This window comes from Neolamprologus multifasciatus, chromosome 4 (genome assembly GCF_963576455.1).
Source record: "Neolamprologus multifasciatus chromosome 4, fNeoMul1.2, whole genome shotgun sequence".
Lineage (NCBI taxonomy): Eukaryota > Metazoa > Chordata > Actinopteri > Cichliformes > Cichlidae > Neolamprologus > Neolamprologus multifasciatus.
Window position 1 is genome coordinate 14788544 of NC_140442.1, and position 23703 is coordinate 14812246.

The 23703-nt window shown below is 42.8% G+C and overlaps 4 protein-coding genes across 5 annotated transcripts in view; 1 reads left to right on the top strand and 3 right to left on the bottom strand.

Annotated features, from left to right (window-relative positions):
* The first annotated feature begins 798 nt into the window (after positions 1-798).
* trap1 (TNF receptor-associated protein 1) lies at positions 799-10733 on the top strand. Of its 2 annotated transcripts, XM_085156717.1 has the most exons (19): positions 799-1019; positions 2076-2246; positions 2328-2410; positions 2492-2632; positions 3075-3146; positions 3276-3436; positions 3536-3645; positions 3735-3808; positions 4950-5105; positions 5328-5448; positions 5535-5604; positions 6462-6609; positions 6708-6893; positions 7032-7170; positions 7251-7336; positions 8596-8741; positions 8832-8904; positions 9287-9393; positions 9426-10733. In XM_085156717.1, exons 1-18 carry the CDS (start codon positions 899-901, stop codon positions 9386-9388), a joined length of 2160 nt encoding a protein of 719 aa, XP_085012843.1. In that variant the 5' UTR covers positions 799-898; the 3' UTR covers positions 9389-9393; positions 9426-10733. The 2 variants fall into 2 exon arrangements, with proteins under 2 accessions (XP_085012843.1, XP_085012842.1); XM_085156716.1 differs by having other exon boundaries at positions 9287-10733.
* Positions 10075-14026, bottom strand: LOC146520073 (MAPK regulated corepressor interacting protein 2-like). Its single transcript, XM_085156720.1, has 5 exons — positions 13278-14026; positions 13100-13169; positions 12512-12651; positions 11570-11659; positions 10075-10625 (listed from the first exon to the last, which is right to left on the bottom strand). Exons 1-5 carry the CDS (start codon positions 13330-13332, stop codon positions 10555-10557), a joined length of 426 nt encoding a protein of 141 aa, XP_085012846.1. The 5' UTR covers positions 13333-14026; the 3' UTR covers positions 10075-10554.
* A 2531-nt stretch (positions 14027-16557) lies between these two features.
* On the bottom strand, positions 16558-20227 carry LOC146520074 (glycerophosphodiester phosphodiesterase 1-like). The gene is made up of 6 exons (XM_085156719.1): positions 19781-20227; positions 19052-19227; positions 18030-18135; positions 17795-17887; positions 16943-17154; positions 16558-16754 (listed from the first exon to the last, which is right to left on the bottom strand). The coding sequence occupies exons 1-6, from the start codon at positions 20045-20047 to the stop codon at positions 16607-16609; spliced, it is 1002 nt and encodes a 333-aa protein (XP_085012845.1). The 5' UTR covers positions 20048-20227; the 3' UTR covers positions 16558-16606.
* Positions 20228-20342: 115 nt separating this feature from the next.
* The window catches only part of dnaaf5 (dynein axonemal assembly factor 5), a 28680-nt gene continuing 25319 nt past the window's right edge, over positions 20343-23703 (bottom strand). Inside the window, exon 13 of the mRNA XM_085156715.1 lies at positions 20343-20929. Coding sequence (XP_085012841.1) covers positions 20775-20929 — 155 coding nt within the window. The 3' untranslated portion in view covers positions 20343-20774. The remainder of the gene's footprint in view (positions 20930-23703) is intronic.

Below are 23703 nucleotides of genomic sequence, written 5' to 3' on the forward strand. Positions count from 1 at the left end.
CCACTGAAGAATTTGTTTGTTTGTTTTGGGGGGGGGTGCCCTCCTTAAGTCAAGGTCTCAGGTAAATTCAAATGATCACTTTGACATTTCAAACTTAGTTGGACATTGACATTTTGAAATGTGTAACCTGAAATTTTGAGAGATGATGAAATTATGAGATGTGTAACTTAGTTTTAAACTGATAACCTGAAGTTATTGAGATATGTGAACTGAAATATTGTGAAATGTAACTCAAATTTTGAAATAACCTGAAAATTCAAGGTAAGATTTTAAGATCATATTCTGAGATTTTGAGAGAACTGAATTTGTATGTAGGTAAGAGGCCAAATTGAAATATAAAACTTGAAATTTGGAGATGGGTAATTTGAAATTTGTTTTATTTTTCCCCCAGTGGTAACTACAAGCTTTCATAGTTTCCAAGAGTTTATTTTGATGTGAGAACAGGATCAAGAAAAATCTTCACATTTAAAAAATATGAACCATCAGATTTTTGCCATTGACAATTTGAAATGTAACAAATTGTTACAAAATAAATGCTGCTTGCATGAACATAACTACTTTTACATTCTGTTTGACCTTGAAGTGTAAATTGGCAACAACGAAAAATCTCAATTTTAAGTAATCAGAAAACTCGAATAAATAACCGTACTAAAGATTAATATAAATATATACACATATAATATACACAGGTGATTAGCCGTGTATTACGACATAAAATTTAATTATGCACTTAGAGTTTGAAGAGCATCCTATTCTCATCAGGCAGATTGCGGTCGGCCTTTTGACGTCATTATCGCGCGCAGTCGCAGGTCCTTTTCCCGCTGTAGTTCAGCGTGTGTCCCTGTCGGTCAGTTGACCTGTCATTTGTTTCGTCTTTGGGTCCCACCTGAGTGTCAGCATGTCCCGCTGTCTCGCGCTGGCTCGGTTCGCTCTCGGTTCCTCTCAGAGGGCCAGCTCGCGGCTGGTGTCATCTACACGCGGGCTGAGCAGCCGACCTGTCTCGCGCTCCTTGACTGGAGGTAAGCTGTGCTTATTAGCCAGCCAAGTTAGCCTAGCCGCCTAGCTGACAGCACCAAGATTTCAGTTAAATGTAAACTCTGCTTCGGCTAACCTTTGTGGCCATGTTTTTTAAACTAACCTGCGGCTCACGTGTCTTACAGTAGAAACCGATTAACGGTTAAAAATGAATTTAAAGCGATTCGCTTATAAATTTTATTGCATGGTTACATCACACTAAACTGAATAGATTTCATTTGTCGTTTAATATCCCCCATCTTTGAGGAAAACTTACAGAAGTACCGTACCATAAACCCCGAGAACCGAGGAAAAAGTGTCTTTTAGTTGAACCTTTTTGGTAATTTCCTGCCTCTTTTGAGCAAAAAGAGGCCACCCAAACAAATAAGATATAATTGAAAAGGCCAGGATGTTCTCAATTCAGGACTTAACGTTAATGTTACACAAACACTTAAAAACACAAAGGTGAGACCCTTATTTTTATTTTTTTTATTTTTTCTGAAAGAAGGCTCATGCACACTGCTCAAACGAGTAAATCCATTTCACCTGCTTTGTTTCAAATCAAAGTGGCAGCAAGATGGAGCCCCCCCTCTCCAAAATAAGCAATGGTTGTGCAGATGTTGACTACAGACCCTTGCTCAGAACTTACTTTTCTCTAGTTTTGCTTTTTGCTGGTGTCTTTATGCGAGTCCTGGTAGCATGAGATGTCACCTACAGCCCAACTGCAAAAGCCCGATCCTCTCTATGCTTTAATCTGCTTCTCAGTACACCTGGATACAAGAGTCGAGCTACAGCATTTTGAACAAGCAAGAGATGTGAACGCAGAGCCTGACTAATGCCCAAATATAAGCTAGTGTGATAACCAAGCCTGGATGACATGAAGCCATGAATCACTTTCTCGAAGGTCTGTGTTTTACTGTAGGCAGCATTCAGGTATTGTTTGGGTAAACTTGTGGCCTCAGAGGGTTAAGTAGATCCTGATTAGAGAGATGATGAGGGATCTAAAATGATTCTGCTCCCTTGTTAAATGGCCTCACCATCTTTACTCGTCATGCCATCAGGTTTGTCGGTTGGACAGCTGCAGAGGTGGAGCAGTCGCCCCATGGTGTGGAGTTCGCAGCAGGCCTGCCTTGGCTTTAGCCCACAGTATTATTACAGCACCCAGGAGGCAGAGAAAGAGCCAGAGGAGGAGCCTCTGCACAATATCATCAGTGATACAGAAGCTGTGCAAGGTACTGGGACAGCTGCAGACATATTTCCCATGAAAGCTTGTTCTCAAATTCTGAATGTTGCTCTGCCTTTGATCTTTTCAGGTAGTTTCCACAAACATGAGTTTCAGGCTGAAACCAAAAAGCTGCTGGATATTGTCGCCAGGTCCCTGTACTCAGAGAAAGAGGTGATATAAAGTTGGACAAAAGCTGCTATCATTACAGTTTACCTTCACTGCTCTCCTCTGACTGACTTGTCTTTCTTTCAGGTCTTCATCAGGGAGCTCATCTCTAACGGCAGCGACGCACTGGAAAAACTGCGCCACAAATTGATATCAGCAGGTGGTGAAACGGCTCCAATGGAGATCCACCTGCAGAGTGATGCAGCAAAGGGCACCTTCACCATTCAGGTACACCTGTTTACTGACTTTAGAAGTTTTGGACAAGTTTTAGAACAGGAAGGATAACATTAGATCAGAAAGCGAGTCGTAATCCTAGCAGATCAGCTGAGCTCGGTGCCAGCAAAACACCAGCCGATGGCTCAGCTGTTACCTTTCCATGTATCCAGTCTTAACCAGGATAATTCTAAATTTGTTCAAGCTGCTTTACAACCCATCTCCACCCCAGGTCCCACTCTTTTCTTGCATTGTTACTTACTTAAATCAGTAGCATATCTCTGCTTTTTATGTCCTGAGATCCATACAGCCAGCTATAAATAATTATAGCAGGTTGTTCCTAGTGCTTCTAGTGCACTTGAAGCCCTGAGTTGGTTTACTGCCCCCTGCTGGTAAATGGGATACAACACACTAGGATAGCTTAACTCTTGAGTGACTGATTTCTATATTCCAACAGGACACAGGAATCGGCATGAACAAGGATGAGCTGGTGTCTAACTTGGGCACTATCGCCCGCTCTGGTTCTAAGGTGAGTGCTTCATTGTGACATTACTTATCTGATATAGCGCTCCTGTTGTAAGTTTGGCTTTTAAAATGCAGCATCGTGTTTTCTGATGCTCACTCCTCTGTCATCATTGTAACTTTCTCCCCACTCTAGGCGTTTTTGGACGCTCTTCAGAACCAGGCGGAGGCCAGCAGCACCATCATTGGTCAGTTTGGTGTTGGATTCTACTCCGCCTTCATGGTGTCCGACCGCGTGGACGTGTACACTCGCTCGTCTGAGCCCGATGCACCTGGATACAAGTGGTCCTCAGATGGGTGAGAGCAAAGAGTGGCTGTAGAGAGGTATCCTTGGTTTGAGAAGGGCTGCTGTGAATCAGAAGTGTAATCCTCAATATTTCACATGGTCTCCCTCAGCTCTGGGGTTTTTGAGATTGCTGAAGCCACCGGCGTTCAACAAGGAACAAAAATCGTGCTCCACCTCAAAGACGACTGCAAGGAGTTTTCCTCTGAGGACAGAGTTAAAGGTAAAAGTGCTGTCGCTGCTTTGGTAACTGTAGGATGGCTGCAATGTGGAGACGTATTCATGCATCAGTACTTATTGTTTCTGTTTCAGAGGTTGTAACAAAGTACAGCAACTTTGTAAGCTTCCCCATCTTTCTGAATGGACGGAGGCTCAACACTCTGCAGGTGAGCTGCTGTTCTTCTGTTTTGGATGCAAAGATTGTCACTGAATGGTCCAAACTCACAAAATAAATGGCACAATTGTACAGTACTGTGTAAAAGTCTTTAGCCGCCCCCGATTTCTTTATATTTTGCCTCCAAGGAGCCAAACGTTTGCTCCTTGTGTTTGTCCTCGTACCTGACAATTTTAACCAGAATGTTTTTGTTTGTTTGTTTGCTTTTTAATCCTGACCTATGAATGATTTAAGTATTAAAAGGCACTAACAAATAGTAAAACTATCATTATTTCTTTATTTTATTTGACCTTAGTTTGTTTTACAAGTTCCAAAAAAACAATTCAGTTAGATTAAATGGTTTTTTTTTTTCAAAAGTGTAGTTTTTGCCCCTCAGCCCTGAAAGGCTCATGGGGTATTGTCGTCACCCCACTGGGTGGACAGGCATGTGGTGTGGACACTTAAGTTTGTGAATGCAATAACTTGAGATTGAGGTGATGTAGGAGCTTCAAATTGATACCATGGGGTGCATCTACTAAAAAAACCTGGATAAGTTCAAATCTTGGTGACCTCAACCTGAAAGTCACTGTAAGCTTTCCAAAAATCTGGTGTATGGGATAACTTAAGAACAAGACGACGTAGGATTTTGAAATGAATACCATGGGTGTGTCTACTAGGAGGCTGAGGGGTAGCACTGTCAGTCATTAGTATTTATTTAGTTAAGTTGTATTTAACTGTAATAATCTTGGTGTCTGTTTATAACAGACGACTTGGCAAAGAACCCGTTTTATATTGTATTTTGTGGCATTTTGTTGCTAGCATAAAAATCCAAAGACAGCAGGCATAAAAAAGTATTTCTGCACCAACAAGCTGATTCCCAAAGAGCTGTCAGCCCAAATTTGATATACATCGTAGCTGTGTATGTTGTGCAGTTTCCTTAAAGAATTTTAGGCACCTGGAGAGGTGGGAGACAAAAGAAGTATTAAAGAAATGTAATGATTTAACTGGGTTTTTTTTTTTTTAACCTTTATTTATACAAGTAGTTTCATTTAGACAGTGTCTCATTTACAAGAGAGCCCTGTTTCAGACAAACATATTAAAATTATGACAATGAAAATAATAATTTTTAATAATCGCTGTCTGTCTTCCTTCAGGCCTTGTGGATGATGGAGCCTAAGGAGATCAGTGACTGGCAGCACGAGGAGTTCTACCGCTACGTCGCTCAGGCTTACGACAAGCCACGCTACACTCTGCACTACCGCGCCGACGCCCCGCTTAACATCAGGAGCATCTTTTATGTCCCCGAAGCGGTGAGGAGTATTTCACAATGCAAACTTTACTTTAGTTGCTGTTTGGTTGCAAAGCTCTGTAAGAATCTTCATTTAGGAAACCAGCTGGTGTTCAGGTCCAGTACTGATAGATGACATAAACGTACGCTTTATAAATTGTTCTTTAGCGACCTTTCAGCAGTGTTGAGTCGAGGAAGCCGGTTTCCTGTCAAGTGTGTGACGAAAGAATGTATTTGCCAACAGAAGCCATCCATGTTCGATGTGAGCAGGGAGATGGGGTCCAGCGTGGCTCTGTACAGCAGGAAGGTCCTGATTCAGACCAAAGCTACTGACATTTTGCCCAAGTGGCTGCGCTTCCTTCGAGGTTTGTTCCTCCTCGAATGCTTCTAGCATTCTCTGTATTTTTTTCTTCACGGAACACTTTGCAGAATGTTTTTGTTTTGTTTTTAGGTATGGTGGACAGCGAGGACATCCCTCTGAATCTGAGCAGAGAGCTGCTGCAGGAGAGCGCCCTCATCAGGTACAGTAGCAGTAATGCAGCTGTTTTAGAAATAAGGTTGGTTTAATGAAGGGAACATACTGTAATTTCCATATCTGTATTTTTATTGTGGAACTTACTCTTCATTAATCAAATAACAGTCCCTCAGTTCAGCCTGTCTCAGGCCACATCTGCATACATTTGCATTTTAACGGGGCGATCGTGGCTCAAGAGTTGGGAGTTCGTCTTGTAATCGGAAGGTTGCCGGTTCGAGCCCCGGCTTGGACAGTATCGGTCGTTGTGTCCTGGGGTAAGACACTTCACCCGTTGCATACTGGTGGTGGTCAGAGGGCCCGGTGGCGCCAGTGTCCGGCAGCCTCGCCTCTGTCAGTGCGCCCCAGGGTGGCTGTCGCTACAATGTAGCTTGCCATCACCAGTGTGTGAATGTGTGTGTGAATGGGTGGATGACTGGTTGTGTAAAGTGCTTTGGGGTCCTTAGGGACTAGTAAAGCGCTATACAAATACAAATATAAGCACAAATACCATTTTAAAACGGTGTTTTAAAAAAGGGACTGAATTATCTCCAACACGCCTGTAACCACGCATCTCATTGACCGCGCACCTTCTTCTGGAAACCGCTCCACACAGAGTTTCGTGACCCCAGAGGAAACGACTATAGTTCGTTACAATATAATCTCCTCTAAAATATGCATGTGCAAAATCAAAGTCATGACGGTAACCTGTGCTTTGACTATGCATTAAAATAGACGTTTGACATCACTAGAGCATATCAGCGAGAAGACTGACCCCTTACACTAAATGCGTGCAGTCAATTTTTCTGTTCTTCGCTTGTTCTCCCCTCGATGTTTGCTCATTTCTCTACCGTCTCCTTTCTTTAGGAAGCTTCGTGATGTTCTGCAGCAGAGGGTGATCCGCTTCCTGCTGGACCAGAGCAAAAAGGAGCCAGAGAAGTACAGCAAGTTCTTTGAGGACTACGGCCTCTTCATGAGGGAAGGCATCGTCACCACACAGGAACAAGATGTCAAGGTTGGCACCAGAGCTTTGCATTGAAATGACACAGAACTTTAAAGGTTAGCAGAAACACTTTGAGTCTGAGTCACGCTCCGTGCTCTCGCTCTTTGTAGGAGGATATCGCAAAGCTGCTGAGATTTGAGTCGTCGGCTTTGCCGGCCGGCCAGCAGACCAATCTGATGGAGTACGCGTCCCGCATGAAGGCAGGCACGCGTAACATCCACTACCTGTGTGCCCCCAACAGACATCTCGCAGAGCACTCCCCCTACTACGAAGCCATGAAGCAGAAGGACATGGAGGTAAGACTTGGACTCAAGTTAGCCAGCAGCCGGGTAACCCGAGCTGATCATTATCCTGATTAATTAACAACAGATGCTGCTTATAGCTTCACTATAACAAACTGCCTTGTCTCCATTTGCGTGCGTGCACGTATGCAGGTGCTCTTCTGCTACGAGCAGTTTGATGAGCTGACCCTGCTGCATCTCAGAGAGTTTGACAAGAAGAAGCTGATCTCAGTCGAGACCGACATCGTGGTCGATCACTACAAGGAGGAGAAGTATGAAGACAGCAAGCCAGGTGTGCCCGTCTTTCACAAGAGCCTCTCGCTGTTGCAGCTGTAGACTTGACTCCTGCTCATCGTCTTTTCTTCCTCGCAGCATCCGAGCGCCTGACGCAGGAGCAGGCTGACGACCTCATGGCCTGGATGAAGAACTCGCTTGGACCCCGTGTGACTAACATAAAGGTTAGAGAGGAACATTTGCATGCCTGAGATACCTGAAATGACTGTTTCTGAATTCGGCTGATGGGTTCTTAGAGGCTTGTTGGTCGTCTCTATCCGCACCTTCGATCGCTTTGTTCCCTTTCTTTTTTGTCCTTTTTCTTTCTGCACAGTTGTAGATTTGTAAAGTTTTGTGGGAAGAGCGTGAACTTTAGGTCCTGAAGAAGGGTATGATGGGAAAAGTTAAAGAAACACTTTTCTAAGTGCTGGTTAAATCAGATTGGGAGCCGTGGTGAATGATCGGCTGATTTCCTGTCACGGACTCAATTTTAACCGTCGCGTCGGTAAATAAAAAACAATGATGTGGAAGCTTGTTTGTGTGACTAATTCTGACACAGTTAGGGCGAGTCGTACCTTAGTTTTTACGTTCGTAAACAGATTACAAGCCAACATCTTCACAGAAGCTCCAAAGCTTCACGTCAGGAATTTCAGGATGAAATCGGCTTGAAAATGCAATTATTTGTGAGTTTGACTCAGCTTATAATGTGAACAAATGAGAGACATCAAAGTTCAGCATAACCAGGCTTTCTTTGGCTCAACAAAACCTAAAACCCCAGGTGGAGATAACGGGTGTCACTACAGGAGTAATCAGCTTTCTGCTTCAGGCTCTGTATGAGGAGTTTTGTGGGTCATGGGACTCTTCGGTCACACAGTGATCAGTATGAGTAGCGCCTGCTCTAATCACAGATGTTATCAGAGGGTGATAATGAAATGGTGATTAAAAATCTATAAGGAACATAAAACGGTCACAAAAAGGACGAGACAGTCAGAGAAGAGGACAGAAGATCGTTAATCAGAGGACAGGAAATCAGCTGATTGGATTCTTCTCTGTACAGAGTAGTAATAAAAACATAACGGCCGCCCCTCGCTGAGCCCGTTTCTGCTGGAGGCTTCTTCCTGTTAAAAGGGAGTTTTCCTTCCCACTGTCGACAGAGTGCTTCCTCACAGGAAGTCACCTGATTTTTGGGGTTTTCTCTGTAATATTGCAGGGTGTTTAACCTGAACTGTTGTTGTGATTTGGTGCTATATGAATAAAACTTTAAGGGAAATGAACATTTACACATTTCCTGCATCATTAAATGGACATTCAGTAACAATGGGCGTCACAGTTTGTCCTCGGTTTTGGTAACAACCATTTCATGTTAAGCACCTTGAGAAACAGATTTAAACGTCTCTTTGTTATCACCGTGTGCTGTAGTTAATTTTCTCCTCTGGCACTTTAGCTGACGCCTCGTCTGGACACCCACCCGGCCATGATCACAGTGCTGGAAATGGGCGCCGCACGCCACTTCCTCCGCACCCAGCAGCTGGCCCGCACTGCTGAGGAGAGAGCCCAAATACTGCAGCCCACACTGGAGATCAATGCAGGGTGTGTGTGTGTGTGGACAAATTGTACTGGGTGGAGAGTGGGAGAAAGTGGGTTTTTGTCCTCTTCTGACTGCGCTCTGCTTTCTCACAGACACGATCTGATCAAGAAGTTGTTCGCACTGAAGGACACAAACTCTGAGCTGGCTGGATTATTACTGGAGCAGGTACTGTGCTCACAGTTATTTCATCTCTATTTGCTCTTTGCCCATTTTTTCCATTAATGATTTCTAAACCAAAAAAAACAAACATGTCATATCATGATTTTTAACACTTTCCTTATATTTAGAAGAACCATAATGAAATGTGTTCTAATGAAAAAATAAGGGCTGTGTTGTAGTGCTGTAAGATACTGCAAATTTTGGTAAATGCAGGGCTAATATTGCCAATACTGATACAATAAGCATGTTATTATCAGTGTAAAATGTTGCCCAGCCTTTCTCTTCAGGCAGGATGCCATTAGCTTGTTCATTGGAGAGATTTTATGGTAATTTGTTTTAACTGGTAGCAGTGCAGCTTCTATAGTTTTACTTCTTTTATTTTTTCCAGATCTATGACAATGCCATGATCGCAGCCGGCTTGAACGATGATCCTCGACCGATGATTTCCCGCCTCAACGACCTCCTGACCAAAGCTTTAGAGAAGCACTGAGAGCTGCCCGCAGACACGCTCTGCTTTGGTGAAAGCGGCCTGTAGACTGGAGCATTCGCAGCAGCTCAATGGTTGATAAAGCCAGAGAACTAGACTTTGTAAAGAATACGCCACCTCTTTTCCCCTCAAGTCTTTCATTTCCACCGGTGCAGCAGGCGTGAAGGCTGAAACAGGAACTGCCTGAAGATTCTCCATAAATACTTCAGTGTCTCTACGCTTTGTGTTCTTTGGTCCTGCCATTAACAGGACATGAAGGTCATGGTTGCACCCGTCTGTTGTTATAGTGTGACTTTGCCATTACGCTCTCTTAGTGTACTTTCAGTTAATAGTCAGGCTCATTCTTAATCACATCATGAATACTCCAGGCTTCTCAGTGAGCGCTGAACTCATCTTAAATATCTGATATTTTCCAAGTTTGGATTTATGAGGAAGCTTTATTGGTCTTCCTTTTGGAAATGTGCCACTTAAGTTTCCAGATAATCTGATTTTTCAGAGTAACAACCTCGTCTTTGAGGTACAAACTGTGCAGAAAAACGTTGTCCAGCTCAATCACAAGGACACTTAAGAGTAAATCTTCTGCCAAGGCCAGTGCCAGATTTTGCAATTTTAGCCAACATTTGAAATTCAGCCTGGTCGTTTGTAATCTTTTGCTGTTCTCACTTTTTTTGCTTGAACCATTTTCTTACGCTCTTGTTTAGTTTTGTGGGGTTAAAATGTTTCTGAGCAGCTGTTTGCGCTCGGAGACTCTGCTGCATTCAGGAGGCGGTAGACGGCATTTCAAATAGTGTGAGGATTTATGGAGTCTTGTCAGCAAATAAACACAATGCCAGGTTAAAGAAATGAAGCTGTAATCTGGAACTTCTTTAAAATACAATTTTACTGCATTTCAAAGTAACATCTCTGCTGTGAGAGAGAAAATATAAGATGAACCTCAGTTTTAAGACTTCATCCTTCTGTGTGCAGTCTGTCTACACGGCTGTGTGACCGCACAAGTTCAAGTGGTTCTCAGGAGTTTCTCTGTCCACTGTTATCAGCACTGTCAGTCCATTTCAATCACATGTGGGCACTTTGACCCATCAGAACTCCCGCCCAGGCTTCCTCTTTTGTGAGCCGTCATCGCGGTCTCACCTCCAGACTGTCCGAGAGCAACGAATCCCAGAGGAGCGTCAGGAGAGCTTATCTATGTTTTCTAAGAAGCGTTGGGCCCACCATTCATCCAAATCTATGGGCACAAAGTCTGAGAGGAAAACAGAAATTAAACCATTAGATACATCTTTGTCCATGGTGTGGATGGTTGAGAATAAATATGTCAAAAGGATGAAAAATAAAGAATCACTAAATATTACGCTTTTCTCTTAATCTATAAATTTTCCTTACCACCTATTCAATACACTACTCCACTGCTGCATTTAGCCCAGTGGTAAATGGTAATCCACTCAACCTGTGAGCTAAACCATCACAAACTGCAACAACGGCATTTTTAATGAGTCTTCAGTGCCCTCTTGTGGTCACAAGGAGGAACTGCGACTGTGGTAAATTCAAAGTCGATTTAAAATTTATTTTAAATCTCATTTAAAAATGAGAAACGTAAAAACTTTAAAAATAAATACTAGCATATTTTACATCAAACTGTCTTACATAATGCTACGATATATATATTTAACACTGCCGACTTTTCAGTTATGTCTGCCTGCTGGGAATCTAAAGTGATCATCGCCCTCCGGTGGTCATAAGGCGGAACTGCAACAGCTCAGTCACACCACCACATTAAAAGTTGGAGAACCAACGAGTTGTATTTATTTGACTCATCTTATTCATGATTTTTGGATTTTTGTTCTGGGCTAGAGGTCTTAGTATTATTATGATCACTGTTACATTTAAAAAACCTACAAATACCATTTAAAACAGTGTGTGTGAGCTTTCCCTATGCATTGCTATATTAAAATGAGTCAACAGATTTGACCCGTGACTTTGGGCTATGCTATTTGGCCGTTATAAACCAGTGCGACCTACTGCACAGGTTGCAACAGTTACAGGCCTGTGAGCTGCAGCTAGATGAAATATGATTGTTACACTTGCACTAAATAAATAAAGTCTCAGGACTTTTTTGTCACAGTGCGTAAAAACACCGACTTGGGGTCTGAAGATAACACAAAAAGGAAAAACAGTAGCTGTACTCACCGTCCATGTGTGGGCTGGGAGTGGCCTCTTTATAATGCACTGCTTTCTGTGCAGCCTGGCCCACCTCCTGCTGTAGCACCTCCTGCCAGGCTGAAAACACAAGACTTCGGTCAGTAAAGCCACCATGAACACCAAAATGTCCTCTGTCCAGTCCTACACTCCAGGGCCACACCCACAGTGCCTAACAAGTAAAGTCCAGCAACTGTTTCAGAGACACACCTCTCCTGACCAATGTTTGTGTTCCAAACAGTGAAGCACGTGGTCACACACTTTGTGTGTGTGTGGTTGTACTCTACGATTAAGTTCAACTTTGGCAGCCGTCTCCAGGTCACGACTTTGAGGAGCCTCCAGTGGATACGTTTGATTATACAATTTGTATTTCAGTGAACAGAAAAGAACCAATCCAACCTGAACAGAAGCCTTTGCAGAAAGGCGGTGTCAGGCCTACTTTGTGCCCTTGTCCAGTCAGTGCCAAGGTTACTCAAGTTGTTTATGAGCTGCTGTGACTGAGCTTCAATGCCAACAACAGGACACACAATGTAAGAACCACTGAGCCAAGTGGGGGATCTTCTGGAGACCCGCTGGGTTTGTGAATGTTAAAAAGAAGCCCAAACTTCAAATCCGGACCAGACCCAACAATCCTGTCAGAACGCTTTGGTGCTCTTCTTTAAAGTGATGCCTAGATTTAAACCCCAAGCCTGAAATGTAATTTCTTTCAGCACATGTGCCAGCGTGGGTCAAGAGGAGATTGATGTGGGCGTGAGAGCATTTTTCTGCTCAGTGCCTATCAGTGTCAGAGCAGCTGTGTGGGTGAGGCCTCAGAGGGAAGAGGAGCGGGCTGGTTAGCATCTTGATAGTAAAACAATGTCATTCACAAAACAGCAAGTGAGGGATGGGTGTCAGGATACAGTGTAACATTGGGATAGTCTCTCACTTTCTTACCCTCAGAGACAAACTTGACATTTTCTTCATGTGACAGGGTGAAACTCTCTTCGTGATGATTGTGTGCGGGCAGAGCTGGAGCAGGGTGATGGTATTTCTTACCATTCGGACGGTTGAAAACAATCTTTGGAGCGGGAAGTCTGAAAGGGGGACAAGAGAAGTACTGTGTTGATTTCTGCAAGAAAGAAAGTGCTCATTATCATTCCCAAGCAGGAACTTTCTTAAGTGATATCATATATCCAAGAAAGTCTGGTTAAGCAGGAGTAAGAAGTTACAACAGCTGAATGAGGGACCTTGTGATCCAAGGTCACACACACACACGAACAGGGCCACTCTGCCTGGCTGGTTCAAACTAAAAACCAATCATAAAACCAACAGAGTAGGCAGGCCAAGCTCAGAGAAAACCAGAGCAGGGTTTATTCAATCACCAAGGCATCAGCTGATGAACAATTGCTGCAGTCTCTAGCTGATGACGTCCACAGCTGCTAGGACACAGTCATTCACAATCACAACCAGAAGTATCTGAAAAAAAAACTATAATGCAATCATTTCTTTACAATTGTCTCCTTTCACGACCTGCGCACCTACCCAGGCATATTCCAGGACGTTTGTTTGTGCTTGAAATCACTGATTTTGCTGTCCAGCTGCTGTGTGGGCCCTGGAGAGCAAGACAAAGAGGATAAAACAACTTGTTATCAGCAGTTCGGAGAGGTGAAAGTGGGTTTTCCGGTGTGCCGTGCTTCATAGTTTAGCCCCACAGTCTCACCTGTGCGTCGCTGCGTGACCAGTTTGCTGGGACCTCTTGTAATTGTGTACATCATGCGCGGGCGTCTTCACCTGTGACCCCCGAGTTCCACACTTTGAAGTGTGAAGCAAAGCAAGTACATCCAAGAAGAAGCTCTTCTGACGGGAGAAGCTGATCAATCCACTGAGCTGGGACACGAGAGTGTGCAAACTGTTCGGTAACCTCGTGAAGCAGAGCAGTGCGCCACGCGTAAAAAAAACACAACAACCCCAAAAACTAGCGACCAGTGCACAGCCAGAGTCCCGTCTCTCCGTGTGCCCCGATCACTTACAAAATGTAAGTCACTTTGGTGCTAAGGTGTCCTGGCCAGCCACAATGTCACATAACCTGAAACAGCGGCAGTCATTCGTAAGACACGAGACGCACACGGTCACCGTCTCGACGTGCCTACACGCCTCCTTTGGCGCTTTAAAGCGACAGCGTCCCCCGAGTGTGAAGTGAGACTTGCAGAGGTGTAATGAAGCTTGTTTCACTAATTTGCCTCAGGTGAGAGCGAAAATGCAGGATGATTTCACGTTATCGCGATGATTCGGCCTCAGTGGGACGAATAAAACACTAAAATCGGGTCAGATGAGTGACGTTTATGTGCTCATTCAACAAGCCGCAAATGCACCAACGATGTCTGTGTTTACAGTACACACAGGTGAGCACAGGTGCACCAACAGTAACACATCTGTGGGAGATCTTCCCCAGTTCAATTCCGAGGCTCAAAAAGTTAATTTTGTGCGTTGGTCTGATATTGTTTGCAGCATTTCGCACCATTAGTGCGTCAATTCATGATTGAAATATCTTTATTTGCGTCCTGGTTTTCAGTCAGAGTGTAACCAGGTCGATACCAAGGCCCCTTTTTGTTTCTTCTGCAACCTCTTTAGGGGAAAAAAACTTCCAAATCTTTGGATGTCTGTATCTCAGATGTGTTGCAGTTAAAGACAAAACAAATACTGCTGTTTTTGATATATATATTTTTTTACTTATCTTTACACGAGCACAACTCAAGTGTTCATTAAGAAAGTAAGAAAGCAAACTTTGACCCTGTAAATGAAACTATTAGCAGCAGTTGGACACAGAAACACACCTGAAACATCAGAGGAGTAAATATAATGAGTTACAGTAATGAATGAGATGTTCTGCGTGTGTCACCTCGCATGATTCATGACCCACTTTTTTCTCAGATTAAACAAAACCCTCTTTTATTGACACACGCATTAAAACAATATAGAAATATTTGCGTTGGTGCTTCTGCTTGCACTTTTGAAGTGTACAATTATATTGTACACTGTACAATATTGTATATATTGTCACTGTCTTACATGCAGCACAGTTTCTTGTGTTTTTGTGCAGCTGCAGGATTAAATAAACATCACATAGCAGTGACATGAGATGATCATGACAAGCATTAAATATGATGCCTAAATGTTATGTAACAACTATATACATACATTGTTGTCTCTTTAAAGGTGCAGTAAAACCTGTGGAAGATCAGCAGCACAGCAGGTAGAGCAAACGCTTATCCCTGGTCCAGGTGAGGTGGAGGTGTTACTGCTGGCAGTAGAATAAAGGTGACAAGTCTGCAGATGTTCCTTCATGGTGTAGCATGTTTGTATAGCCTGTGTGCCAGCTACAGGTAACTAGAAGAAGAGCCAGATTTTACTGGAAGTTTTCAAAAGGTGGTCTTGAGCAATAGTTCTTTGGGCTTTCTGAAGGTCTTTCAAAGTTTTTGTTTGGACTTTGGCTGCTTTTTCACTCATTTTCAGTCCAGTCCTTGTACCTGATCATTTTCAGGGGAATGATTTCGGTTTGTTTGTTTTTGTTAAGGGACTTAATACTTGACCTATGAATAATTCCTATTGTATGTGTATGTGTCTACACATAACAGACAACTTTGCAAAGAACCCATTTGAAATTGTGTGTTTAGGCACTTTGTTTCTAGCAGATATAAAATAGCATTTTTGCACCAACAAGGTGATTCCCAAACAGCCAAAAACGGAAAAATCCCAGCATGGTGTGCAGCTGGTCCTTACAGCATTTGAGGAAGCTGGACAAGTGCAGGATAAAAGAAGATGTAGTAGTTTCTAAAAACTATATATATATCTACAGCATCTGTAGATATATATATGAGCAGGAACAGTACATGAACAGTATGTGAAAGTCATCTTCTTAAGACATAGGAAAGAAAATTCAGGTTTGATACAGAACCCGAGAGATGCATCTGAACCTTCAGTTGAGCCATCTGCTGTTCACTGAACGCTCATCAGAAATGGTCTCGGTGGAAGGACGGCGGTCACGGAGCCATTCGTAAGGAAGGGAAAAGAGGAGAAAAGGCTGAGGTATGCTGAACTACACAAGAACTGGACTGAATGATGTGGACAGCATGACGATGATCCCCAACACGCTCCCAATGCAGTAAAAACAACATGGATAACATACAATAGGAAACTCTCGGTCATGGATTGGCCTCTGCAGAGCTCGAGCCTCAACTTTACTGAAGCATCTTGACAAAAAAGGCATAAACATCCAAAGAAGAGCTTTGAATGTCCTTCTAGAAGCCTGGGAACTACTCCTGAAGATTACTCGAAGATATATAAAGAAACAAGTGTTGGCTCAAGACTTTTGCACAGCACTGTAAACCGGTGTATTTCTGTGGAACTGGTTGGCATCACAGAATTAGCTAGCACCAAACATTATTCCATTTTATAATTTATCTTTCAGTATTATCAACACTCTCACTTTATTATATAGGATTTTTAGGATTATTAAAAGGAAAAATGGCATGTGTTGCTATTCTTTAAAAATAAACTGCACTGGTTATGAATCTGGCTGATCTCCACCTAAAAGTCAGCTCCTTGTGAGGCGCTGCAGCACTTCAGTCGTGACCACTCGTTCTTGTGCCTCTTTGATTTCACTACACACCATGCACGCTCATCATTTTTGCAGCACCGAGCAGGTTTTGAGCTGTGACTTTTCCCATCCCAGGCTGACACTGTTCACTCTGAGGTGTACTGTGATGTCCTGAGATTTCTGAGGGAATTCAAGTTGAAGGGTCACCATTTTGACACGGAGGAGATTTATGGAAGAGCAAGAGGACTTCCTAAGGAGGCTGCCTTGAAGGGGAGATTAACCACTTTAAATCGGGTATGGTTTTTATTTACTTGTACGCAAGAGTAGAAATGAATGATTGCACTTCTTAATTATACCCTTTGTCAAACCAATGAGTTTCTAAGATCTAATTTGGTTATATTGAGAACCTGTAAGTCTGGAAGATTTCTGTGTGTGTGGCTGTGTGGTATCGCTCAATAATGAGGATCACAGTCCTCCAGCAGACTGTCAGTCATGTAGCTGATCTTCAGCAGGTTTTGGTAGTATTCCTTCTCCACAGCAGTGTTAACAGTCCAGCCCACCACCTCCACTCCTCGCTCTGCCCAATACTGAACATAGTCCCTGATTGAAAGGAAAGAGAACAAACTCAATTGTGCAATTCTCACGCAGCAAAAATATTTTTAAACACTAAATATGAAGTTAATCATTTATGAGTAACAGATGAATCAAAACCACCTTCCTGTTGGTCACCGTTGGTCTGCAACAACAGAGTCTACGGCAAAATAAACTACCTATCAACTCTCAATTACCGTGAGATGAAGTCTTTCTGCACAAGAATGGCAGAGATCCCACAAAGTTTCCACAGTACGCGATGGTGGGCCCAGTCCAACAAGACGTCCAGAACACCGGTCCACAACTGGCTCCACGTTGACAGAGAACGAGGTGTGCCATCTCCAAAACGGCTCAGTCTCCAGGGCCGGTGGGTGAGAGCTGTGATCACGTGGGGGTCAGTCTGACGCATCTGTGGACCAGAAGAGGACAAAGGTCAACACGGTGCAGGTTTTAGTAGTTAGTAGAGCCTTTTATTTCGTTTAAACAAATACAGTGTATTGAATTAAATCTGTACCGGTGGTGAGCAAGAAAGTCTTGGGTGATAAATCTCAGCAGGGCCCATCACTGCCACACAAAATGACATCACTGCCTCCATAAAACTGAGAGGCTGATTACGAGAAGCTGAAATCACTCACAGAATTCCTCCTCCTCAACATTATCCTAAAGCAGCGGTCTCCAACCTTTTTTGCGCCACGGACCGGTTTATGCCCGACAATATTTTCACGGACCGGCCTTTAGGGTGTCGCGGATAAATACAACAAAATAAAACTAGTACCGGTACCGAAAAAAGGAGATTTATTCATAACACAGGTGAAAAGACCCAGGAAAACCGAGTTAATGATAAAAACGATAACAAAATAACGCTGAAAACCCTGAAAACTATACATTTCACACCTGAGCCTCAACTCTCGCGGCCCGGTACCAAACGACTCACGGACTGGTACCGGTCCGAGGCCCGGGGGTTGGGGACCGCTGTCCTAAAGCGTTATGATTAGTGTTGTTTTTGACTGATTTTCATGATTAGTGTAATTCAGGAGCTTTTGAATTACCTTGTAGATGACTTTGGGTTCAAAGGAGGAAACGACGCTGGAGTTGTAAAGCACCGGGAACTTCTTAAACATGTTATGAAGCACTGATACAGCCTGTAAAGCAGGGGAATGAACAACACAAGTACTATAACTGTGCGGTAACGTCAGTCTCTTTCTTTTTTTATTACAATCATTGCATTAGTTCAGCTAGCGTGTAGTTTTTCTCTTTTCTTCGAGAGCCTTGTGTATGTAGTACCATATCAGGTTGACCTTTGACATCAAAGAAGATGGTCAGCTGGTGCCTGATGCATTCCTCCACAGCTTCCTGCAGAGTTGGAACCTTCTCTACATTAAATCTGTCCCTGCAAATTAAAAGAAACCATTGGAAAACTGACACAACTCCCTGTTCTTAGTGGTTACTGGTCTATGAACTACATCTGTATAAAGCTGGTGGTCAGAAGTTTGCATCAACTCATTGTAAGCATAAATGTCTGTATTTATATACAGACATGTATGCTTACAATGAGCATAAATGTCTCATTGTAAGCATAAATATATATGATTTCTTTGAGCTGTTCTTTTTCCAGGATGATTTCACATTACACATCTTTAATGACTTTGAAAGCAAGAAGTGGGTGCACAAGTTTGAATTTATTTTGGATTTTCTCTAATCGACACATGGTCAAAAGTATAGAAACACACCCACTAATATTTGGTTAAATGCTCCCAGTAAGTTGCACCTCAAACAGATGCCTTTGGTAGCAATAAACAAGTTTCTTGCTTCTAACTCAAACTGGATATTTGAACACTCCTCTTGACTGAATTGACAATCTACAAGTATAACTGGCAGCAAAACAGCCCCAGAGCTTGATGCTACCACCACCATGCCTGAAATTTGGTATAGTGTTCTCAGGTTTGCAACCACAAGACATTTGACTCATCCGTGAGGAAAGATGCAAGAATAAAGGTGTCATTTTTGGAGCATGATGAGTGTATGTAAGGTTTTTGACCACAACTGTATACATTCCATTAGTTTTATTCTAAGTCTATGAAAAGAGATGCACTACTAAATCATTTTGTTGAAAAATACACATATAGACAAAAATAAAGAGGGAAAAAAGACAAAAAGAGAACCAAAGATTCTGCATTTCTAAAACTGTGAACTTTTGGTGAAACACACTTCTAAGACTCCACATTGAGCAGCTTATTGTTCACAAACACTTTCCTCTTTTTAATTAGCCTAAACACGCTTGAATCACTGATCAATAGGCAGCCTACTTCATCCTGTGGTGAGCAGCAGCATTGAGTCTCCTGAGCTGAACAAACTGAAGTTTGCTGATTGGTCCAGACCCATTGGTGGTTCGGTCCACGGTCTCATCGTGCATCAGGACTGGGACTCCGTCGGCTGTGAAACTCAGGTCCAGTTCCACTCCGGTGGCCCCGTTCCTACTAGCCTAGAGCAGATGTAATGGGACAGAGTGATACTGTGTGAACCAATGTATGATTATATACATGGATGGATGAATTGTGCTGTCCAGAAGACAGATAAGATTCTATCTTTGCTTCATACTCATAAAAAGCTGAAAACCAGCCTGTTGAAATAAAAGAAGCATCTCATCCAGAGGTTTAGGCATCTGGATAGATGCTAGGAAGAGAAGGCATTGTGAGATGGAGAGCAGATCTTCATCATAAAGATGGCATCAGATTATAAACAGCACAGGAGCAGAATCAGGTGCAAGATGAGTCTGACCTACTTCCACTTATTTGTAACCCCCCCCAAAAAAAAAAAAAAAAAAAAAAAAAGCAGGTGAAAAACACCAAGAAAACCTGGTTTTACTGCAAAAGTAACAGCGACAGCATGTCTCAGCAATGGCTTTTAACCCAAGGGGCTGTTATTCCAGATAACTCCATAATTAAATGTCCCTGCACCTGTCATTTGCTGCAGGTAGATAAGAGACAAGAGGCCTGTGGTTATAAATCAGAGCACTACAGCTCTCCAGCTCTCACCTCTCTGATCGCTGCCAAGGTGTTCTCTGGAGCGTCGTGGCTTCCACCGCGGTGCGCCACCACCGGGACGCCGCCGCCTGAGGAGAGAGCGCCGGGCCGCAGTACTCGAGCGGCCCGGTCCGCCGGCACCGGAGGGAAGCGGAACATCACCATGAAGATGTAGAGAAACGCGGTGAGGAGGGTGGCCCAAGTGGCGCTTCTAGTTACCAGTACAACCAGCAGAAACACCACCGAGAAATACACCACCTCATCTCCGATCTGCAGCATGGTGAAAGAACACAGGACGGGATGTTTGTGTCACGGCCGGCTGGGTGGATGCAAAAGTCGCTGTTTAGACACACGGCATGGATGGAGCTCTGCTATCAGTACGCGGGTGGCTACATGTTGGAGGCAGATCTCAAATAGATGAGCGAGAATCAGCAGATTGTGAAAAGGATGGATACAGGAGCGCTGCTCTTATCAGTGTGGTGCTGCAGAAATCTATAATGTCCTATTTAAAGGATCAGATTTCATGAAATATAACCTGGATTTAAACATCCAATCAAGTCGGTTTGGACAAATATAAGAAAAGCTTGTGTGCTTTTATTTTGAAGGCAAAAATCACATGACCAGCTCCTCTGACCGGTTTAGTACAAACAGGATATGCACAAACAACCACACATACACCATTTTTAAAACATTTTTCTTAAAATCAAACAGAGCCAAATGAGTGCAGCGCGAGGAATGAATGTAGAACACAGTAAATTAAGGAGACACTGTACATGAATAAAAAGAAATTATTAAAAAATCTTTTTCTTTTTTTAAAAAGAAAATTTAGTCATAAAACTCATAGTACTTTAGAACAATGGTGAGGTAATGAACAGCTCTTGGAAATGTTTTCTACTCTTGCTAAAAAACAAACAAAAACAGTTAAATAGACTTCAAAGAACAGAAAGTGAACACGTTTTTCACAGTTAAGGCACAAACATCTGTCTCAGTTTCTCCGTGTGCAGCGTCACTCCGTGCAGCTTGCTGTGGACTCTGTGGGCAGTGAGCTGATGTGCTGGAGCAGCTGATCGCAGTAGACAGGACTTCGCTGTTTGTCCCGGACAGCCTCCACCTCCTCCTTCAGAAGTGCAGGGTGCACCGAGCTGCCTTTCTTCAGGATTTCTGCACACACACACGCACACACACACACACACACACACACACACACACACACACACACACACACACACACACACACACACACACACACACACACAGAGAAACAAATTCAGAAAGACAGCACACATAAAAGTCAGCATTCTGGATTTGAGCTGAACATCAAATACTTAAAAATTTGGGCCCAAAAAGAAACATCTCCCATCATCTTCATCATCACTCTACACTAAATAACAATAGCGAGCTGATGCTGTCACTCAGTGAGGAGTGACAATTTTAACAATCTCAAAGCCACTTATAATATTTGCACCATCATACTTAACAATTGGCACGCTGTACTTCTCCTAAAGTGCTGCCTCATATTTATCTGTGAACATAAAAATAACTCGGTTTAAAGCTTTAACTACTGGCTGGATGTGTTTTTAAAAGCACTCTGGCTCATCAAGATGCTGCACATCTCACACAAATTGCAGCTAAGGTTTCCTTCCAGTATTTTTCCTGCCAGGAAGAAATTCTGACATTCCCACCCCAAAAAGTTTTAGCCAGACCCAAAGCAAAAATCTCTTTCCCCCATCCAACTTATAATAAGCTATTTTTAAAAAACCTTTACAAAACCATAATGCACATTTTTGTTCAATAAATAGTCACAAAAAAGAAAGAAATGCACTGATTTCTGTCAAACAAGGTAACAGATTGATGATGTGTAGTTTTTTTTTTTCATTTTGTTTTTGCACTTCAAGTTTTTGCAGTAAAGAGTAGACAAGAAAGAGTCTGAGAAGATACTTAGCAACGGACTGCAGGTTGGATTCGAACCCTGGACGCTGTGCAGCCATGGGGATATGGGCACCTTCTCAACCAGTGAGCTAAACTAGCACGCAGTGATGCGCAGTTTTAATTTGAAAATTTTCATGGTCTTCCAGATCTCGTTTTCCCTAGTCCCCTTAATTTAACAACAACAACAACAACAATAATAATAATAATAATATTCTAGCTAATAAAGGTGGGCGAGGCACTGTTTTTATAGCTTTACAGCCTTTCCTTATTTTATAGGCAAGAAAAGGCTGTAAGTCGACCTTTGACCTCCAGGTGGATGCCGTCTGTAGAACAACCCAATCACGCATGCACTTTAACTACAAGCTCTGTGGTTTCCACGTCAACAGCACTTTTATGAGAGTTTTATTGAATTTGTTCTCACGTTCTCTTTTATCAGCTGGAACGCTCACTAAACCTACCCCCCACCCCCCACCCCACCCAAAAAAAACCAAAAAAACAAAACAGCAACAGTGTAGCAAAATTGCAGGTGTGACCCTGAATCACCTTCATAACCTGTACAAGGTAAGGACAGGCCCAGCCTATCCTGGATGACTCTAGCCACCCTTTCTCAGAGAAGTTTGCCATTAGTCTTTTGAATAGCACGCTATGCTCTTAATGCTTTTATTGTATATTTACTGCATTTTGCTTGTTGATTACGTGTTTTTTGCTGACTGTACATCAAATGACCCTTTTGGAGATAATACAGACCTCCATGACAGGTTAAAATCAGCTTTTTTGAACATTCTTAGTCGCTTAAAGGACTGAGCACACCAGCAGGTGGCAGCGATCAACTATATTATAGACGTCAAGTGTGCAGATCCTTAAAAAAAAAAAAAAAAAAAAAAAAAAATCCACCAGGAGGCAATAAGTCACTGTTAAAATCCTCTCCTCCACTGCTCCCACATGCTGTGCTGATTTTCCAGGTATATTGAATTACTTCTATTGCTGTCCCAGTGGGTAAACACTCCACAAACAACAATGCAAAAGCGCTGTTTCAGTGGTGACAGAATATCACTCTGGATGAGTTATTGCATGTAAGCTAATCATTTGATACCCACCTTTGTTCTTCAAGGGGATTGAGGGGATTCTTAGCTTTTGTGTGTCCTGTACTCAGTTGGGATGGATGTGGTGGGGAGAGGCGGGACTTTGAATTAAAAGAGAACAATGATGGCTTGTGAGAAGCAAGTTACGCCCGTGCCAGCAGTGACAGAAGGAGGGATGGGAGTGTTGTCCATCATTCTGTCAGGACATGCTGCAGACATCAAGACAATTCGCAGATATGCCTTTGAAATACAAGAAGCGTAAGAATGGGATCAGCTATTAAAGGAAGAAGTAGAGAGAGAGATGGAGGGAAAGACAGAGGGTGGGAAAAAGAAAGCTTCAAACAGAGCCATGCATGAGAGGGAGGAATGCTTCCACAAGGATATGGGCTGGTTATGGGTGCTGTCAGATATAGATCACTCAGCGAGACGCAAGGTCGTGTATTCCACAAAGAGTCTCTGAGCACAGTTTGAAGAGCCTGACTCACAACCATATACTTAAACTGTTTGAGGCACATCTGCTGAAAAGAATAAGTTCTAATGCTCTTGTGTCATTTATTTCAGCAGTTCTAAAACACTTTGGAGCCTCTTGTAAATTTGAGAAATTTCCAAGAACTCTTTCATAACTGTAACATCATTTAGGTACCATTCAAACTATAGGTATTCCAAACCTTTTCAGCCTAAATGCTTCAGACACACGTGACGCAATTTTACACAATTGTATCAGAAAATAAATCTGGGTTGAAAAGATAACATGGGTGAAGGTGGAATATGTTTATTTTGTTTGTGTAAATGTCCCCCATTTTTTCCATTTATAACAGCAATGTGCAAAAGTCCTGAGCCCCCCCTCATTTCTTCAAATTTTGCTTCCAAGGAGCCAGTGTTGTGTCTACAAATAACACACAATTTTAAATTGTATCTTAAGGG